Here is a 22,492-nt window from a genome sequence, read left to right as displayed (position 1 = left end):
AAGCCACATCGCCGAAGGCCTTTGCTTCATCTCTCACACTCGGCTGCGATTCTATCAGCTATGTTTCCTCATCAAATAGCGCTTTCTCATCTGTTGACACATAGGATACTCTTTACCTTCTCCGCTCTTCATTCCGCTGCCTTGACCGTTCTTATCGTCTACAGTTCAAACAGAATATACTGGCTTTGGGGTGCCTTTTATCAACATGCTACATCTTGCAAACAGAATGAAGGGAAGCTTTCAAGGGACCCATTTCCTTTTGTTATTAGCTTTTTTCACTGGCATGACAAGACTGAGTTCTCAAATCAGAGTGATTTGTATTCAGTTCAGGACCGGAGGCCACCGGAAGAGCAATTGCTTCAACTAAAATGAAGTCAGCCAGTTTGTGATATCCCCTTTGGTATTGTGATTCATTGGCAGTTAATTTGTGAACTGAAACTGGGTTCAATGTGAAGGTCGATTTTTGGGTCTATAAAACTCTACCACAGTGATTGGACAATCCTCTAAACATGTCAGTCAAAACTGACCGCTAAAGGAAACTGATGTTATAATACTAATATGACATAAGAAAGACTAATATATTAATATTTCTCATTTTCGTTCCAGTATGTCTGAATGTTATATTTTTGCATTCTAAATAATGCAAACAAACAAGGAGTTTAACAACACACCATGACACAAGACAGTTGAATACATCATTTAACAATATATTTTGTGAAAAAGGAAATCAACTGTATTCTATTAGTTATGCCATCTAATAGTTAATAAATATTGTAAACTTCATTTTAACACAGACGTACATGTTAAACAGATTTCTCAGCTTAAAGGAACATTATGTAATATTTTTATATTAAAATTACAGCTTCAAAATCATTGTAACACTTCACTGACCTGTAATAGGGAGAGCAGAGTCTATGCTGTTGACACTCCAGGCTCAGCACTGCAGAAACTGCACTATGTAACTTTCTGCCTCTCCAATGATTTTTCATTCATTCATTATCTGTAACCGCTTATCCAATTCAGGGTCGCGGTCGGTCCAGAGCCTACCTGGAATCATTGGGCACAAGGCGGGAATACACCCTGGAGGGGGCGCCAGTCCTTCACAGCGCAACACAGACACACACACACATTCACTCACACCTACGGACACTTTTGAGTCGCCAGTCCACCTACTGGCGTGTTTTTGGACTGTGGGAGGAAACCAGAGCACCCGGAGGAAACGGGGAGAAAACACCAACTCCTCACAGTCACCCGGAGCGGGAATCGAACCCACAACCTCCAGGCCCCTGGAGCTGTGTGACTGTGACACTACCTGCTGCACCACCGTGTCGCCCCTCCATTGATTTTTGTGCTGTAAAAATGAATTACACTAGGTGCCCCAGGAGCAAAAAGCCCAAATCATATCTAGTGTTCCTTTAACACATTGCAGCATTTAGTGTGTTATACAACACAATCCCAACTGAAGAGACATCAGCAGAATTCATTATATGACACGCCCCCAGCAGCATACTCTTTGTCACACAACACTTCCAACATTAAAATATTTCACAGTTCTAACTTAACCCTTATCAGCGTATTCAATGTCACGTAATAAATGCACTTCCAATTTCCCCAAAACCAGCATGTCCAATGTCAGCGTTCCTGCCTCCCAGCTCTAGTTTCATTGTTAGACAATTACAGACATAGGGTGGACAATTTTTATTATTTAAATTATGTTCAATAAATGAATACTAAATAAACATGAAAGAGCGTGATGAGCTGAACTGTGAGGTGACTCTTTTTATACCACTAAAATAAGGGTTACTATATTGTACTTCTGAAAAATGACCTCTGAACTGAAGCCAAAACTATCCCTCAGAAAGCTGAACACCATGGACAGTCCCCTACAGGTTTGTTGCTATTCCAGAGTTTTGTCAGGATAGCAAAACTGAGCCTTATGCCATGTGACAGCAAGCCGTTTCTTTCCTGGCACTTTCAAAGCGAGCTAATTCCTCCCAGACGCTTCACTATTTTTAGTCCCTTTACTTTTCAGCAGGTCAGCCGCACATGGGATTACATACATCTCCTATCAGTGCTAAATTAATACTGCAGCAAACATCTTAACTCTCTGAAACACACACTACTTATAGCACTGACACACAGACATGAAACACAGTAACTTGTTACTAAGCTTTGCTGTCTTTTATCCCTTCCTCTGAATGCACGTGTCGTTAGGCTGAGCAGGGTGTGTCTATCTGTGAGGCTCAATGCTTTAAATTAGATAAGTGTATTTATGCTTAGAGCCTTTTCCATGACATGGCATTGCCCCATCCTACACCACCTAAAGACAAAATCCTCAGTTCAGACAACAACAATGGTTTGATGGATGACTACAGAAAATCAAGAAGGTTGTCCTTGAAATTACATATGATTAAGGATTAATATGACCTGACATTAAGTAATAAAGTAACAACAAGGTTTCATTTCAGACTGAGCGTATGAAATTCATATTATACAATTTTCAGTGAGGAAATTTTAAACGCTGGTAAGTTTATGAATAGGGATGTCATTATTGATTACATTATTGACATATTTTAAAAATATACCACACAACTTAAGCAAGTAATGGTTACATTTAAATGGTAAAAACATGTGAAAGAACTAGAGCTCTGTCAACTGAGGACTGTGCCTTTAAGAGTGCTAACTATAACCTGAAGTGGCGAGCTCCTGAGTCTGAGCCTCTGAAATAACAGCGAGGAGGGATTTCAGGTAGCAGCTCTTGTTTATCCAATAAGGACAACAAGCAGGCTGAAATTAGTGCCTTGTGAACAAGAGGGAAGGTGAATGCTACAGTGCCAGTCTCCTCCACGTTCCCTGGTTCCCTGAGTCGTCGGGAGGCTAATTGATTATTGACAGCATGACTGCTTCTTTTGGCTCAGAACAAAGCGTGTGTCCTCTAAATGATACAGAGGGCGTTTTGAGCTTGATACTAAAAACATGGAAACACTAGTCTGGGTACCTTAATACTAACAGTGAAACCATTAGCTAAGTGAGTAATGAAATAACTTCATTTTACAGGTTATGAATTGTAACTAATGGTACAGTCTGTGTTCTGAAAAAGGCTCAAGATCGAGCCTAATTACCAGCTTCGTGAACAGCACAGGGTTGCACTGTAGTCTTCAAGCAGCCACACTTGTAATACATTTTTACAGCAAAATACCAATACTGTTGACATTGTTCTGGAAGTTGTGTGCTGAACATAGATCATTAAAACACGGTCCCTTCTATGACCCTGCATGGGGTCTTGCACAAAGGAGCATAACGACTTTTCTCAAGTACAGGCTTGAAAAGAACAGCTCATTAATTATAACTACAGACACTAAAAGTGACAAATCAGGAGCAATTTTAAAAAATGCATTTATTTTATGCTGCTAACAGTAAGCCAAATCTGACACACCTTAGCTATTTCAAACCACACTAAATTAGCTCAGAAAACGTCATGAGCTTCACTAAAAGATTCATATGAATTAATATGGTTTGTTATTTTAAAACACGATTTATATTAAGCTGCATCTCTATTCAGAAAAGTACAGATCACCCCGGTGATCTCATCTGTCCAGGTCTGCTGCAGAAACAGCACATCTAATGCAGCAAATCCTCCCTCAGACTAATAATTTTCACCATGCTTCTTACAAGCCTTAGCCAATCACCAAGAACTAGCCCAGCTTCTGCTCACAGTAAAGCAATTCATTTGTTCAAGCCAATTTAAGAAGCTAAACTAATCTCAGATGACAAGTCCAGTGCAACACTGTACTCCCAGACAAAGCAAATGTCAGGCAAGTTCCTTTTTACTAACACAGCACAAAGGCATTGCTATGAGTAAGGCTACTTCCTCAATACACCACAGATGTCATTCATATAGTTTAATTTTTTGACCTGTCTTAAATATAACAGGCAGAACAGTGTTGAACTGCAAACTAAAATTGCCTGCTTTATAAATGACATATAAAAACTGTACCGCTTGAAGCACGGCATACTCAGAAATGGGTTCACAATAGACCTGTGTAGCTTTTTTATTTCTTTTTGTTTTTTGAGAATTTGCAGCAGAAAGTGCAGCTCACAAAAGGTTACTACTAAATCCCAAGGACTGAAAGCATGACCCCTCTAGTGATTGCATCTTGTCTGGCTGCTGCACTCAGTCATGGCATGGTTTGTTTCACAATTACTTGCCTCAAAGTTAATTCAAATAGAGAAACAGAACCGCAGGGGTTTACGTTGATAGAGATAGTTGGCTTGAGAACTTGATAGTGAGTTAACAAAGGAAAATAGCTAAAAGCTACACAGAATAATTGAACATAAAGACAATGAATATTTGCCATCTCTGTCTCCTCAAGAGTGCGTCAAAAGATTTTGTTCATTTTACATCAGGTCGATAGCCAACAGCTTGAATTCATTTACATTAAATCTCATTATCACCATGATATTAGAGTTAGCCACTGGCCATTGCTAAATATCTTGCAGCCTGCAATAAATGCTGCACTATTATGGCATTGCCCTCGCAGACTGGCATTGACAGTTCTAATCTATTGGCTTTGGGTGCAGCAGAGCAAAGCAGGATTAGACAAGACAAGCAGCAATGCATCACCCATTACCTTGCCGAGTTTACTTTGGATACTGCATTGATCGTGGTAAAACAATGGTTGCTAGCTAGCTGATTGGTTGAACAATTACTGGTTGAGAGAAACATCCAATCAGGTAACACTTTAGTGTTTTCTACTCAGCTTCTAGCATTTACTTCCACTCATTTCACCATTCTAAATGTGAATCAACTGAAATGCTTATTTTCTTTAACTTAAATTTGTGATGCACCAATACAGTACTTTATTTAACTTAGTTTTGGCATACTAAAGGATACTTAGTCATGCTAGATGACAATAGAGCTGGGCAAGCTGATTTTTTGTGTGCAGATAATTGTCAATCGATTTTAGGACTGGATGATATCAACAGTTTATATTCAGTAAATGTCCAGTACAAGTTATGACCATTAGGAAAATGCCTGGTTAAGCCTTATCAAACAACCATTATTAACGAACAGTAAACAATTCAATCATTGTCTGTAAAAGCTTATCCAGTTCAGGGGCACGGAGGGTCCGGAGCCTACCTGCAATCATTGGGTGCAAGGCAGGAGCACACCCTGGAGGGGGCACCAATCCTTCACAGGGCAACACACACTAACACTTTTTTGGTTTTGGACTGTGGAAGGAAAGCGGAGCACCAGGAGAAAACCCACGCGGACAACACACCGAATTCCTTACAGATAGTCACCTGGAGTGGGACTTGAACCCACAACCTCCAGGTCCCTGGAGCTGTGTGACTGCGACACTACCTGCTGCGCCACCATGCCACCTCCAGCATGGAATGTTATGTTTAATTATACCAGTAGCATAATCATATTTTTACAAAAATATTTGGGACATTAATATTATTTTTATTTCCTATGACACTAGTGCACTGTGTCTGTGTGTTAAAATATTAATTCTCATATAACGGAACACAGAGAACACAAGCAACTTGTGAAACAGAGCATTGATGTCAGATGAATTTATCTGCCAGGCACCATTATCAGAAGAGAAAGCACCGTAATGATCCTTTCCCAATCTGACCACATGCATTTATTTTTTTTTACTTTTCTTCCTCAATATAAGTGTATTGCCACTTGCTCTAAAGTGAAAATGGGCAGACAGCCAGCTGAACTTCTTTGTTCTCACCTGTCATTCCGTGCTAATCTCCACAGAGCCCTTTACACAGATGCATTCAGTAATTAAATCGCTCTGATTTGACCAAGCAGCTTGCCACTCTCAAATCCAGGAGAAGGATAAAAAGAAGAGCGTTTCTTCCGTGTGTCATAATCACACACCTCCACCCAAGGACAGACTGCGAAATATCAATCAGGCTTATGTGGACAAAATATGGGAGTTCGAATAGCGATTGCACAGATTGCGTTATATGCCACTTCATAATTGCTGATGTGGAAGAGGATCCATTTATTTTCACTTGGCATGTTTTAGGCTGAGCCTTGATATTAGAAAAAACGTAAGGAGCTAGCTGTGGAAAAGCTTCTTTTGTAGCCTACATTCATTTGTATGGAAAGCAATGCATTTAAATGCGGTTTTCTCAATGCCCCTTTAAATGTATACAAGCCTTGCTCTAAAATCAATCTATATAAACTGGCCTTAGCCTAAAATTTATGCATCGGTCTCAGGGTGTACAGTATCACAATGTAAACATTAGTGTCAGTAAACAGCTGGAGCACTGGACTGTAAAATTGCCTTCAATTGTTTTTGTGGACACAAGCAATCAATCTTACTTGAGTGAAATTTCTGAGTCCTCTGAAATGCAGAAACAAACAAAAGGCACATATTTTATTATTTTAGCCATAATAAGTGCGCTACAACTTAAGAGATATATGTCAATATTTCATATATCTCCTATGTCTCTATCTGCCGTTTTAGCATCTTGTGGTAGGGGAAAATAAGTGATAAATATCCAAGGGCTTCTATGGAGAGACAACAAGAGTGACACTTTCAAAACAGTAGACAGAATATGCTAACAGATAGAGTGATTCACCCTAGAGTCAGTGGCAGAATTTCCTGATTTATGAATTATTTTAACCTCTATACTGCCCCACAGCAGGATACCAACCTATTAATTCCACCACATGTACACAGTATACTTACCATGCTGGGCCACGCTTGCTTCATGTAGGCGAGGGACCAGAGAGACCATAACCCCTCATGAGGAATTTTTTCATCATTTATAATAAGACCACAGACAGAACTGGATACTCTTCAGTTTATTCTAAGATAATGGTGTGGGGGAATACCCAGCAGACACACACTGATACCAAAAAGCCACTTGCTAAAGTAAAATAGCCTGCCCATAAATCCCCTTTGGCAGCCTTCTCCATGGCTATTCTCCTCAGAGCTAACAAGCCATTGTCCTAACCATATTGGAGTTGATGAGTAGACAATGAGAATGTGTACACTGGCTGCATAAACAAATATGCTATACAAGAGTGTAATGGATATATTTCCGTCTGGAAAAGAGAATTCCAGACATGGCTCTAAGATGTCTTTTCATCCTTACAGATCCTTCCACTCAACACACCTCTGTAATCAACTGCAATCATCTCTAAAATTTTCCCTCTCTCCCGAGCTAATGAGTTGCAGACTAGCACCTTCATTAACTCTTGCTTCAAGTCTTCCAGAAGTCTGTACAGGTCTGGTTGTGCTAGTTTCTTTTCTCTCTTTCATCAAAACACAGCTTCAGGTCTCCTTTGAACACTGAAAGCAGAAAAACGAAGTGATCTCCATAACAGTAAGACTGCATTTTGCTTTTGACGATATGCTGTGATATAAAGAACCTGACAGATTTGCACTCATAGCTCCACTGATCCTTCGCAACATAAACCATTTCCAAAAAAAAAAAAAAAACATCACAGAATCAAGAAATGTCAGCTGTAGCTTGAAAGTATTGAAGGTCTCAATTTTCTCATTTAAAACAGGCATAAAAAGAAAGGGATTACTGCTTATTAATATTTCCAGTAGAGACACTAGGGCTGAACAATTTAGAAAAAAAAATTCTATTCAACACTGAGATCTGTAATTAAATCCACACCAAAGACAAGCAGATCCATTTTTTTTTCTAATTTGAGCCATGAATGTCATTTAAAATATGCTTAACTGCTATTAGTTTAAGTTTCCCACTTTACACTTGTTAAGACAACACCTAATAAATCATTCAATCATTGTCTGTAACCCCTTATCCGGTTCAGGGTCTGGAGCCTACCTGGAATCTTTGAGCGCAAGGCGGGAACACACCCACTCCTTCACAGGATGACACACACTCACATATATGGACACTTTTGAGTCGCCAATTTTAGGAACGTTTTGGGGAACGTGAGGAAGCCCACGTGGACATGGGGAGAACACACCAAACTCCTCACAGACAGTCACCCGGGGTGGGGCTCGAACCCACAACCTTCAGGTTCCTACCTACCACTACCTGCTGCGCCACCGTGCCACCCCCTAATAAATCAGGATAAAATTTCAATTGCAACTGAAAATTGCAGAGTTTTAAATAATTAATTATTCAGCTCTATTCAGTGTCAGACAAAAATCACTTTATAATATCCTTCCAATGGATGCTGCTTTAGATGGATTGTCTTTAAGTACAATCAGCCAGTCCTGTTTATGACTGAGGGAAGCCAAGCAAAGAGGTTCAGTTTTACAGCTTCATGGCCAACACTAGATATTAAATTATTTTTAAGCCAGGCTTATGTAACACAACCTAATTTAGCATTAAGTGAGTACTACAACGCATTTCACAGGGAAGGTCATTTTCATAAGCATATAATCATATAAAACTTCATTAAGTCCCAATGTATGTAAACCAGTATTATTAATGTAATTAATCAGGAACAGGAAAAAGTTTTAAAGGAAATATTATTATTCAGTTCCCAGTCCATAAGTGCACACAGTTACAAAAAAATATTTAAGCAGGTGTCATAATACAAATACCAATAACATTTTTGAGAGGCTACTTCACAGGGAACAGCCCAATACCAAATGCCACACTCACAGTCCGACATTCCACTATTATCCCACTTCCCAATTGGCTGATTGAAGGGGTGCTCTTGAGTGCCCTCTATTCCCTTTACTGGGGAATTCATTGAGGACCCACAATGACGCAGGACCCCCAAATTAACTTACTAACCAAAATTCCTCAAGATACATGCAATGAACAATCTGAATGAACAGTTTTGCTTAAGTATTGTTTAAAGGGTACCGAGAAGTGAATATGAATACATATGTTTATTAATTGAATTTGTCCCTGAGATGCATTGGGCTAGTAATCTGAATTGAGCTAATGTAGATTATCAAGTTAGCAAATTTAAAAACACAAAACAATCATGTACATGTAGAGTCTGCAGATCACACTCTCCCAAGTCTGTCCCAAGTGGACATGTTTAGACCAAGCACCCTTGAGGTCTTTTGCAAAATAGGTCTTTATGTTGTAAATATTAGAGGATTGGGCTTCACACTCTAGATTCCCCCTTGATTGTGTTTCTTCCAGAAGTGTCAAAATTAAAATAAAAACATTTAACCCTTCTGAATATTGCATTTTCTGAATCCAGACTAAAAATAACATCAACTTAAATACTTCTATTTAACGTAAAGTTAAAGTTAAACCTCCGGTTGCTTCGGTTTCCTCCCACAGCCCAAAAACACACGTTGGTAGGTGGATTGGCGACTCAAAAGTGTCCATAGGTGTGAGTGTGTGAGTGAATGTGTGTGTGATGCCCTGTGAAGGACTGGCGCCCCCTCCAGGGTGTATTCCTGCCTTGCGCCCAATGATTCCAGGTAGGCTCTGGACCCACCGCGACCCTGAACTGGAAAAGCGGTTACAGATATTGAATGAATGAATGAACTTAAAGTTTGTTACAAGTACACAACAGTCTTACTGAAACTTCTTGTTTGCTAGATGCTTATTATAACTTAATTTTCCACTTTAAATGTTGCAGCAGATATATTCTGGAAAATTCTCAAAAGAAACTTGTGAATGAGAAGACTATTGCATCAATGCATACTATGAAAATCCTGGCTAAAACAGAAAACCTATTGTTGTAATTATTTGACAATCTTTTTCAGCTTTTACATTCTTGTGAATAGCATCCCTTACAAGAGCCCATATCTGTAAATCAGGTGTGTAAAGCACACCCAATGCAACCAGTCAACGGCTTCATTAGTTGCATTAGATCTGCTTGAGAAAAAAACACATCAAATATCTGGACTGGTTAGGAGTTTGTTGAAGGTGAGGATAGTGTACATGTTAGAAATATGGAAAGAGGTTAAGAGATTGTTGCTTTACATAAACAAGAAAAAGTATACAAAAAGATACAAAAGGTCTGTGTTAATGCCCATGAACATAGAATGGAATGTCATAAAATCTCATCTAGGTGCAATGTGTAGGTGTCCCAATATTTTACATTGTACTTGTATGTTTTGTATATGATTAAGAATCATAGTTATCACAGTGAGTGGTGGAACATTTGACTACAAATTTGCAGTTGACTCTCACAGAACTTCTGCCCCAGCTGTTTGGACTCTGTGTTACTGAGTTGGATGATGCACTCTCGTTGTTGTGTCATGTTTGTTGTTTGTAATGTTTTAAGTCAGATATTGTTAAAAACAGTCATACTTGCACTTCCTTTCAGCACAGTTATCAAAATCTGGCTCACATTATTTTGCATCGATTATCAGCTCTCATTATCAGCCAACATATAAAACATACTGGCTCAATGGCTATCACACGTTTGGCTTGAAAATCAGCTGATTAAGATCTAAAGCCAATAGATCCTCTCATCCCTAGCTTTTACATGGTGGCCATTACATGCCATTATAGAACTGCTTTCACATTGCCAGTGGAAACACCTCCAACAATACTTTTTTAAGCCACCTGAGCCTGTTGTAATTTCAGTTTGTTTCTGCCACAGGCCTCTACCCTTTGTGAAGCTGACATCCTGTTTCCACCATAACTGTCCTACCATCTGACCTACAAGCTTCGTAAAGTGACACTTCTATTAACATCCTGTTGGCTCAATGAAATTACACTATCGTCTGCTGACACTGTCATTATTTTATCTTTCTCTATCTTCCACTGCGCTGATCTCTGTAGTCACCGCTGATGACATATTAAAGCTGGAGCTGAGGTGAACTCCTGATAAGAAAGATTATCATATTAGACCAGCAGTGGCTCAGGGAGCCTCCTGAGCAGTGGTACTGCTTTGTAAAACCCCATATCAGACAGATTTTTATTACACAGGACACCCAAGTGAGTATTTAACTTCAGAAAAAATTAGATTCCCTGCTTATGTTAAAAAAAATTGTGATGTCAGAAACTTAGCCATGTAAACGTGCTTTATTAAGAAATGGTGTGTATACATATATATGCTATATAAGGAATATGCAATTTCTAGTATATAAAGAAGTTTCTTTGATTTAACAAATGCATACAATGGACATGTACACATATAAAGCAATTAATCATAGGCTAGACTTTTGCAATTATAGAGAGCCTATCAATGCGTACTCTATTGGTGTGATGGGGGAACAGTTTAAGTCCTACTAATCCTAAAAATATTGATACTAAACAAATACTGGTAGTTCCCTGTCATTTATCTAAATATAACTTAAAGTGTATTAAATTATTAGGTTTAAAATAAATGGCGGAGTGTGGGGGCAGGGGTTCTGCATCTAAGCTTGTACCAAAAAAATAGATATATATTTTCCACGAAATAGAAAACTAGGGCTCTATATCTTATGTCCGGGAAACTCACCATCCTTATTAAGGCGTTCTGATAAATATGCAACAACTGCTACTTATTCTGCTGGGACATGCAAATGAGCTATTGCAAACATGGCTTGATTAAGTGTCAAAATTTTAATGAGATGAGCTATTATCAGCCCAAACTTAATCTGATGTGATTAAGGAGACAAAGAGTAAATTACGTATTTATATTTACACGTTCTGAGTCTGAAAGCTTGTGACATGGGATGACAGCATGCTGCAAGGATTTCACAGCGCAGAAATGATTACAAACTTTGGCCAGTAGTTATCATGTTTGGGTCTGATTTCAGACAAAAAAAATCCTTAGGGAAAACACACATTGATAACTTTCTAAAATATTCATGTCTACCCCAGAATGACTGACATTTGAGTCCACTCGCTCTTTTGGCCTATATTAAATCAAGATGATTCTCTGGGAAACAGAGTTTTCTAACATCATTACACATAAACAGCAAAACAGTAAATCCCTTTGCATTCTGTCATATGCAAAATGCTACTGAGCAATGTCACAAGTTCAGTCATCTTTCGCCTCATTCATTCAAATTAATATGTTTCTCATGGCAGTGTACTGTGGAGGCATTGAAATGGATGGACAACACAGCAACAATATACAGCATGACCTCTATCACTTAACTTAGTAAAAAAAAAGTGCCAATGTGAAAGGCACTTGAGCTTTTGCACTACACATTTTATTTGATTCACGTAACCCTAAAGGTTGATGTCCAAACAAAACCTTTTTCACTAATTTGGAGAGAGTTTGGAGGGAGAATTTTTTTAAAACTTGGTGGACTATGCCCTCGCTTAAAGGAAGTAACTGTTCAAAAAGAAAACAGATAACAAAGAGCCAATGATTAATGAGAAACATTCTTTTCTACATTGACCCAAAAAGGCCATTAAGACTGCCACCCAAGCGTTTAGCATTAATTATGAGAATCCCCCCATAAGCTTCCGTGAAATTCAATGAACATTGCAGACTCTCAGCTGTAAAATGGAATAGTGCAATTCAGCAGGATGCTGAGTCAACTGCCACATTTCATTCGCTTCCGCTAATTTCCACTTTTCATTTCAATTCATACATAATCTAGGATGAACTGCATTCCATCTCCAAACTACTTTCAGAAGCAGAAAGAGTTTCATCTAAGAGAGTCCACTTACAGACCTTTTAAACACCTTTTAATACACGAGTGAGTTAGTGACAAACTAGTTCTACTTTCAGGTAACTCTGATGAAGAGTCTGTCTAATCTTCACACACGGGAACACATAATTAAAGCAGATTTTGGGGTTACATTAAGATCTACCCAATATGTTCCACTTTCCAAGTCAAGGAGTTTGATATTGACATGTGGTCTAATGTCCTTCATGCCTTAAAAGCAGAATAGCAGCACTCTGATAGATTAGCAGAGCTCTTTAATCAGGGCTTTGTGCAGAGTAGGAGCACGATGGGTGATAGCTCTAATTGAAATGTCTGGGATTTGGTCTTTCACGGCTCCTCCTCATGTTCACGAGGAGGCCACACACACACACACACACACACACACACACTAATCAGCTGCACGCAGATTAGTAGCTGACTATGTGCTGCTTAACCAGTCCTTGTGCCATCTGCTGCATGATAAACCACATAGGGCTTGGCTTGTACAACAACCAACACCAAGATTAACTTACCCAACTAAGAGCAAAAAGGATGCTGAAGAGATATGACATTCAGGTAGAAACTAATATAATCCTTTACAGTCTTGTGCAATATTCTGGTTATGGAGAGTATTAACTTTGTAGGCTGCCAGTCCACTGTAATCTAATGAAAAACCCAGGCAATCCCAAACCAAATAAACTGAGCCTGCTGTAAACAAACTGATGTGCCTAGAAACCTCCCAACTTACAAACTTATTTCCATATTACTGACTGGCTCCAAAATATTCCAGGAAAGTATACGGATGAGGAAAAACATTATAATTTCCTGAGCTTCTGAAAAAATAAATGAATAAATAAATATGCGCACCAAAAATGAGTCTTGAAATACTCAAAACTAGGCTTGAGGCATTGCATTTGTGGTTTAAAATAAATTGTTTGAAACAGTGTAAAAGCAATTAACCTGAAACATGATCCTACCAGGTGATAGTTAAAATAACTTAAAATATATATTAATAAACAATTTCCCTTGCCTTCTTCTTCAAATGTCATTTTCAAAAAGCAAAAACCAGACCAGCATAACAATGAGGTCTGTGTGGATTTTCCATACTTTCCTGTAGCAGTATACTTTGATCAACTCAGATGCACAAATTTCTCACTTTTGTTTTCATAAAATAAATGATGATAGATGTAATCTTGCAGGCAGTGATGGAGTTATCCTCTCAACCATCTATTTTAACAGAAGAATTAATGACTGCAAATTAAATGATAACTCTCTTTCTGCTAATTTCCAATTACATTACCTATTTTGATCAACGCAAACCAGTAAATCTTAATTAAAGTCTTACTTTATCTGAGAATACATGAAGCAGTGAAAATAATTTCCAATTGCATTCATCATATGAAAGAATGCGGTGGAGTAAAGAGTGGGATTTTTCTTTCATAACAAAGTGGGCAGACGTTACAGCTCTCGAGCTACACTTTATCCGCACTCGCTCACTCAAGTAAATGCATGCAGATTGTCTAAAAAAAGGCACTGGTGGCAAAGTAGATGCTGATGATATCATCCTTTATTACACTGTACGAGTTGTGAAAATGAAGTGCTGTTCTACAGCCAGAGGTGACAAAATAAAAAAAGTAAATGTCCTCACCAGGAGAGTCTAAATGGCTGACTTTATTAAATTAACTCAGTTCAGCCTCAGACATGTCAGGGAACATAAACTAAATAGTTAGTTTGCAAGGATTTTTATTTTCTGGACCTGAATTTGCCACCTCTGGACACTCAGTTCACACTCGTTACTTTCATTCACAACAAACCATGCCCCTAGCAACAAGACAAAAAGATGTGAAAAAGGGCAAAATATTCTTATCGCTGATTTACTTTAATAATTTATTAATAAGGCTTGTCAAAGCCAAATTACTGTTCTTTGTAATCTTATTTATTTGGCTTCAGATGGTGAAACCTGGGCACACTAAGCCCCATCATGCCAAATTATTAATGCCATCAGACAAATCTGAGTTACAAGCCGTTTCTCAAAACAGGTTCTTGTCTGTAATTGTGTTAAAAAAAAAGAGATCAAATAAAATTGCTTTTTCAGACAGATGCTCATACATATGGCCCATATAAATGGACTCCAAACGAGCTGTATATTACTGTGTTAATATGTAAAACTATTTGTATTTGATTCATTTTACTGAATATGTAACTATATAGAAATAAATGTAATGTAAGCGAATAAACCAGGTTGGTATGTTTTTTTTTTTGTTTTTTTTTTGCATTTCTATCATCAGCAAATATACACATGAAAAAATTGGAATAACAATTTTTATATGTAATGTATGGTCTAATTTTTAAAAAGTTAGGAAACTTGTTTTTATATTTTAGTAGCTCTTTAATGAGCTTTCTGACTGACATGCCCTCATATCTCCAAAATTTCAACATTTTGACAGAAATTTGAGACAGAAATTGAGGTAGAAGCTTTCAGCTGTATGAGAAAAACAGAGACTCTTCATTCTGTTTCTATCTAAAATACATAGCATTCTCTGTTAAGCTTGATGACTTGGACAGTAATTGGTTTGACACATAAAATACAGCATGCTTGAAGAAAGCAGGCAGGTAAGCATCATCAGCTTGGCCTTTTCAAAAAGGTGTTTCCCAGAGTTCTGCAGAGCTGCTTTCACTGTATGCTATAATTAGGCCGAGTTCTACAGAACTCAAAGAGGGTGTGCTTGTAGATGGAAAGAACAGCTCTTTGTGAAGACAACATTAATGGCACAGAGATTCAAAGCATAAACCAAGCTTCAGCCATTGTTTATGTGAAAAAAAAATTGCAGCTGACAAAAAGAAACAGTTTACTCAATAAATCTAAATCCTGCACTATATAGGTAGACTGGTCTCAGATTGGCTTTGCATATGCCTTTAACAATTATTTCTGAACTCCTGAAATGACGTTTGAAATGTCAGCTTTTCCAATGGGCTTTTGTTTGATGCTGACGATCACACAGACACAATTGTATTGCCAGTGCTATACCTCATATGAGGCCGCATTCCTTTGACGTGACAACCCAAGAAAGGCTTTCTGTGAGGCTGTCTGCTGCACTGCCTATTGGCTTGAATTCTGTGTTATTAACCCCCAGCCACCAACTGACCACACTAAGGATTTTTTACAGCGTTATTACCGGAACTGGACAATATGTCACTGGTTTCTCCTTTCCTCAGACTGACAGATGTTGCTCAAAAAAGAGTCATACTGATATGGTTTAAAGAAACTAAAAAACAAATAATACCTGCCAATAGACTTTTATATTTCAAAAACAGTTAGTAGTCAAATGTTTTTACTGATTTCCTTTCTCAGTCATTTTTATTATTTTTAAATATTTAAATGTATTTAACAGTGATTTAAATTTAATTTTTATGTCCATTTTAAGTTCCTTTTTTTCATTTAAACCATCCTAAGGCATCAATGAATAATGTTGATATAAAGATCAAATTAAACTTGCTGCTCTTGTAATTTAAAAAATGTTACAAATTGGCACATTGATATGAATACGATTATTATTTCAAGTATATTTCAAATATATAGTTTCAGCTTGTATTGGTGTTTTAAAGCTGAAAGAGTAAGAGGGCCTCTCAGGTATGAAACCATATACACCATGATCAGAAATTAGTTAATTCTCTAGTATTATATGATGTAGTTTGTTTTGTTTTGTTTTAACAGGGGTGGGGTTTTTTTGGGTTTTTTTAATGTTGGTTCTTTAATCACAAGACCTTTGAATATTGGCGTATCAACATATCAATCAGGCCCCAGATCAAAGATAATTACTGCTTACAACGTAAGTGCCTACAGTGCCAAAAATGCACTAATTTGTCACATAAATGCCAGCTTGTTGACTGAAGTTTTTTAATCAGTGCAGATCAAAAATATGACCATATTGTGGGTCACTATTATTAAGGGAATTCTAAACTGAAACCAGAGTGAATTGAACTCAGCAGTAGCTGGAGACTGATGCTTATAGCAGCTAATGGTCCAAATCCATGGAAATCTAGAAAAGATACTGTACTGCTCTGCAGATGTAGAGGATAATGTTACTCAATGAGGATAAAGTTTCAATTTCCTTCCAATAGACAGCCATGCAGCAATTGAAAGGATGTGATTTTGTACCATAAGTACTGGTTACAGCATTTAAAAAGACTTTACCACCATGTGAAGTAGACCATGCTCCTCATACAGTCTGGTATTATCTGTGCTTCATCACAAGAGCTATCTCACATAGAGTCAGACTGGCTTCTTAATGTATGTCTGCTTGTTATGAAAATGATTAGGTATATGTAAATTTGATGCCATGATACACAGTTTTCCCCATGCTGTACATAATAAGAAATATAGTTTATTGCTCTAGAATATCACACAGACCAGACATTCATAAAACTGAATGGAGTACAAAATGGTTCAGAAATACCCAGTAAATAAGTGCAACAAATAGATGTCATATAAGACTATTAGAAAACAGCAGAGTATCACTGTAAGTCTGCTGTGTTTTATTAATGGCTTTCTTATTTTAACTTAATTATGAAATAGATTATAAATGTTAGCAACTGCTTATAGAATTATATTTCTAGCAGTGAATAAACAATATAAATTGGTATGAAAACACATTGGTTCCACTAACCATGTTGTCTGGGAAAGTGTATACAGTGGCTTAATCTAGTTTAGCTTTCTAAAGTGCATTGAATTTGTTGTTTCTCTGAGTGTTGCAACAAGCTCTAAAGCGCCATTTGGCCCCTTGAGAAAATGAGCGAACTCTCTTGTCCTTTTGATAAAATGGGCAAAGTAGCAATTTCACATCTGGGCTGAAACTGATGTCAATTAGTCACAGTCATCCTCTGCTCCTAATGGGCCTAATTTCCGTAATAACATGCCACGCTGCGTCACACCAGGATGGCGGCACTCTCGAAAAATGACTCGTCTCTTTTCTTATAAGAGGACACCTTCAAGCAAAAAAGATTGTGACGATAAGATGAAGAGCAAGGATAACGGTATTAGATGATTCAAATCTTTGATGCTCATGAAAGCTAAGCACTTTTCCATCCGATTTAGGTCATTATGTTTTGGCGGCTTCGTTTATCCTGAAAAGAGTGATTTCCTCATTGACGTAAATGAGCCCCTTACACTGATAGAGGTTCGAGACAGACGGCTCAGTAGCACTGTCAGAAAAAAGAGGACTGTACAGGTACATTTTGTTCATCAAATATACAAACAGTCTAGCAATGGCATGTGTGAGTTTCTTATGCCTACTGGTTTGGATACTGCCCCAGGAGTATATGCTATGTTAGAGTATGCATAAAATACACATGTAATGATGCAGAGACATTTACATAAATCTTTACAGAAGCATTGCCCATCCTTTAAACAATACACCGCATTTACTTTTCCAGGGGAAAGGGCCACGTTTGTGTCTTTTCTTGAAATTTATGAAGCACCTCTTTTAACTGACTTTTAACTATCTCACACACTCAGGCACAAACTCACTCACATTTAACAAAACGCTCCAAAGCCACAGTGCCAAATATTAAATAAATGAATAAATAAATAAACATTAAGAATGTGAAGTCAAGGCAAGGTGCATGAAATCAATATGATTTGAAATCATAACTGTAGGGGAATGTGATATGATTATGTTCTCTAAATAATGTAACAGAAGGTGGCTTTTTAAAGGACGACCCCAAAAATGTGTCCCTTTTTTTCTGAGAGTGCATGAACTCTCTGTGTGATCTTCTTCTTGAATAATGATCTAGAAGTCTTTCAGACAAGCACTTTGCCTGCTCTATGTGTTCAGCCAGACCACAGCTGTGGCTCCAGGTTTGAATTTAATCACATATAATTCTTTTCTAAGTCCAGGCAGAGTTGGAGGAGAGTCTAAAGGGTACAATAGACAGTCCTGGCTAGAGGGATGTTGGCTTGAGCTTTGCAGGAGTATGTGCTGCAGCCTGGCAACGCAGACACAGCCAGAGTCACTCTCTCTCTCTCACTCTCCCTCTTTCTGTTTGTCTCTCCATCTTTCCGTCTCTCTTATTTAAAGTCTAGCAAAACACTCTTAACTCTTTGACAACCAGCAACTATTACACACACACACACACACACACACACACACAAAACCTCCCACCCATACACCCATCCACCCACGCAAGCACACACACACACAAACACACACACATGGACACACACACAGAAACACATACACACATGCAATGTGTTTCATTCCAATTTTAGACCAAAAGCCAGGGCTGATGCAGTCACAGCTGGTGACAAGGCATGAGCAGGATGTGATTTCTCGTACTGTGCATTTGATGAACTGACAGCTCTTTGCCTGCAACACACTGAAACCCCCGATTTTAGCAATCACCAGGGCACTCACAAAAAGACTGAGGCTGTACACTGTATATTTAGTTCAGTTAACATTCTAATTGACCGCTGATAGTGTCAGAATTCACTTGATGTCCATTAAGTGATTTAGTTAATGAACCTGGAAGGCTAATTAACAAGGAAACTAAGGCAATACGCATTTACTTTCATTAATCCATTTAACCTTCCAGGTTTATTAACTCTTTATAGTGTCACCATTTACTTGCTATCTATTATGCACCTCAGATAATCAACTTAAACAAGTTACTAATTAGAAAACATACAGTTAGAAAGGCCATACAACTTCAATTTCTATATAACCATGTTAAGCTTCAGACTGACAGCTGATAGTGTCAAAATTAACTTGCTCTCAATTGTGAAATTCTGTTAAAATAATATGGAAGCCTTTCTAGAAGCCATATAGGTTCTCATTCATTATCTGTAAGCGCTTATCCAATTCAGGGTCGCGTTGGGTCCAGAGCCTACCTGGAATCATTGGGCGCAAGGCGGGAATACACCCTGGAGGGGGCGCCAGTCCTTCACAGTGCAACACAGACACACACACACATTCACTCACACACCTACGGACACTTTGGAGTCACCAATCCACCTACCAACGTGTGTTTTTGGACTGTGGGAGGAAACCAGAGCACCCGGAGGAAACCCACTCGGACACAGGGAGAACACACATACCGGTCACCCGGAGCGGGAATCGAACCCACAACCACCAGGCCCCTGGAGCTGTGTGACACTACCTGCTGCACCACCGTGCAGCCCCATATAGGTTCTCTTTCTTTATAATTCACTTAGCCTTCTGGACTATTAAGAGGATACACAATAAAAAAAATAAACTAAAAGTTGGCACCTTCAACAATTTGACACTGAAGAATGTGGTTTCAAGAACCTGTATAGCACTCCATTTCTCAGTGTACATACTAAGTAAAATGTATTTTTAAATCATATTTAAACACCAAAGTGCTATACACAAAAACGTCACCCATAATGAATTAGTACAGAAGCACATAAAAACAAACAGATAAAATAAGACCAACACATTTAGTAATTTCACAGACACTCATTAATCAAAGCAAGGTCATATAGACATGTTTAAAAACTTGTTTTAAACTCAGAAATAGACATTGCTTGACAAATAAAAGATGGCAGGCTGTTCCATAACCTTGGAGCATAGACTGCAAACACACAATACCCTTTTTATTTCCACCTAGTCCTGGGCACCATCAATAACTCCTGTGAAGCAGACCTCAGCCAATGCAGGTACAAGACGATCAGACGCATAAGCAGGTGCTGAGTTATTCTATGCTTTAAAGCACTTTAAACTGTATTCTGTATTGAACAGGTACCCAATGTAATGACACAAGGACCAGTGTAATGTGGTCCCTTTTCCTGGTCCCTGTCAGTAACCTAGCAGCCGCATTTTGTGCTAATTGCAAGCGTTTCAATTGTTACAAGAACTAGAAGGGGTACTGTATTAGTGCCCCTTATTAATAACATTAAAGATGCAATATGCCATTTAATTTATTTTCTAACTAGTTCGATTAATTGTTAAAATACAAAAACATCAAATATTTTGGCAATAATATCAACATAACTGCATTCTGTGCCTGACAAAACCTGTTTAAAAACTTCTCCGGACAGGGGTGGCTGTATTTGTTGCCGTGGTTCACCTGCTTGGCTGTTTGTACTTTGCCTTGAATAATGCATGAATGCAGTGTTTGGGATTCAAGATATGCAACCTTTGTTGGTTAGGTATGTGAACTACAAAAACACTACATTAACCTAGTGTCTTAGTATTTGCAATTATTTGGAATAAAATGCAAACAAATGTGCAATAAACAAGGTTGCAATGTAGTCTGTAGAATTAGAATGAGAAAAACTTTATTGGCTATGTGGTTGCGCACAAAGGAACTTGCTCTCCACATTTAACCCAAGCAGTGCAGTGAAACACACATTTACACACACTAGTGAACACTAGGGGGCAGTGAGCACACATAGTCTATGGACTATAGACCATATACACAGTCTAAGAACAAAGATGTGTGTGTATATATATATATAAACTACCCAAGGTCAATTTCTGATAATGAGAAAAGAGTACGCCCTGTGAAGGACTGGCGTCCCCTCCAGGGTGTATTCCCGCCTTGCACCCGATGATTCCAGGTAGGCTCTGGACCCCCCGCGACCCTAAATTGGAAAAGCGGTTACAGATAATGGATGGATGGATGGAGAAAAGAGTACTACCTTCTGAAGTTTCCAGTTTTTAAGAATGTCTCCAAAGGCTTCCACTAAACTTTCTTTTACCTTACCTCATACAATGTCAATAATAAGGACGTGTATTGGAAATGGTCATTCCTAATTGCTGCAGCCTATACCCATATGTGTTTGAGCATAACAGGTTTTTTTGGGGAAACAATGACTGCTGGTTTAAAACGGAGAAGACATTTTCTGTCTATAATAGAGGTGCCATTAATCATAATTGATGTTTCTTGTATGTGGAAAGCTCACTCCAACAGGACATACAGGCTGATGAATAACAACAGGTTTGAATGCGGTCTTCAGTGCGTTTTTTCAGACAGTTCTCTTATTATCAGATTAATTAATATTAGATATTCATTATTCACATCGATCATAACAGCTTTTTACTAACTTTTCAATCAGCCTAAAGTTGATTCACACATCCGTGTACTGCAGCACAAACGTAGCTGGCGGATACAGTCTCCACACATCCGTGTCCCACCACATCACCACCTCAGAGTTACACTCCACTGAGCTCTTATAAACCGCCGCTCAGTTGAAATGCACGTCAAACATTAAGAGGCACTCAGAACCCTCTAGGTGTCTTTTGAAGAAGCTAAAACCGACACCTTCGTCCATGTCACGCTCCCCACAAACACACAAAGCAAACCACAAGCGACGGGTCTAATGTCCAGCTCCACTAGCGCTGAAATAACAGCCCCTCACCTTGCTGGATCAAAGCGATGGCCATTCCGGACAGGAGCACCCAGTACATGGGGTTCTTCATAGCGGCTCGACCGGTCGTCCTCCTCTTCACGAATAACAGCGTTGGTGTTTGTTGTTGTTGTCTTTTGTTTGTTGTTTTCACGGTTTTTTTCTTCGGTAAACACGAGTGAAAATCCCGCGCGTGCTGAAAAGTGAGCGCAGCGCTGTTGCCGCTCAATCCCAGGCTCACGCTCAACTGCCAAGTGGACGCGGAGGCGCGCGCTGACTCGTCCCTCCTCCTGCCCGCTCATTGGCTGAAGACGCTGCGAGAGGATATACCATTGGCTGCCTCGGTGTTCCAAAGCATCAGCCTCACTTTAATTGTAAAAACGAAAATTAAAAACATCTATTATAAAATAAATAAATAAATTAAAACAACTAATCTTAAATAAACTCAATATAAAATCACTAATTACTGGGTAAGTACAGAGTAAGTACATGTTAAGTAAGATGTAAGTTAAAATACGTACTGAGTAAGTAAATGGTATGATACTAGACATATGTGGTTATAACTGAGTATCTTACAAATAGTTTACAAATACGGCACGTAAAT

At 38.5% G+C, this 22,492-nt stretch overlaps 1 protein-coding gene across 1 annotated transcript in view; it reads right to left on the bottom strand.

Annotated features, from left to right (window-relative positions):
• Positions 1 to 22,190, bottom strand: part of ntm (neurotrimin) — a 362,174-nt gene extending 339,984 nt beyond the window's left edge. Inside the window, 2 exon segments of the mRNA XM_066651134.1 lie at positions 21,901 to 22,081; positions 22,083 to 22,190. Of these exon segments, the coding sequence (XP_066507231.1) occupies positions 21,901 to 22,081; positions 22,083 to 22,190 (289 nt within the window).
• Positions 22,191 to 22,492: the final 302 nt, after the last annotated feature.

The sequence above is a fragment of the Hoplias malabaricus genome, chromosome 18, assembly GCF_029633855.1.
Source record: "Hoplias malabaricus isolate fHopMal1 chromosome 18, fHopMal1.hap1, whole genome shotgun sequence".
Lineage (NCBI taxonomy): Eukaryota > Metazoa > Chordata > Actinopteri > Characiformes > Erythrinidae > Hoplias > Hoplias malabaricus.
Note: the sequence above shows the minus strand (reverse complement) of the source record. Positions and strands in the feature narration are given on the sequence as shown.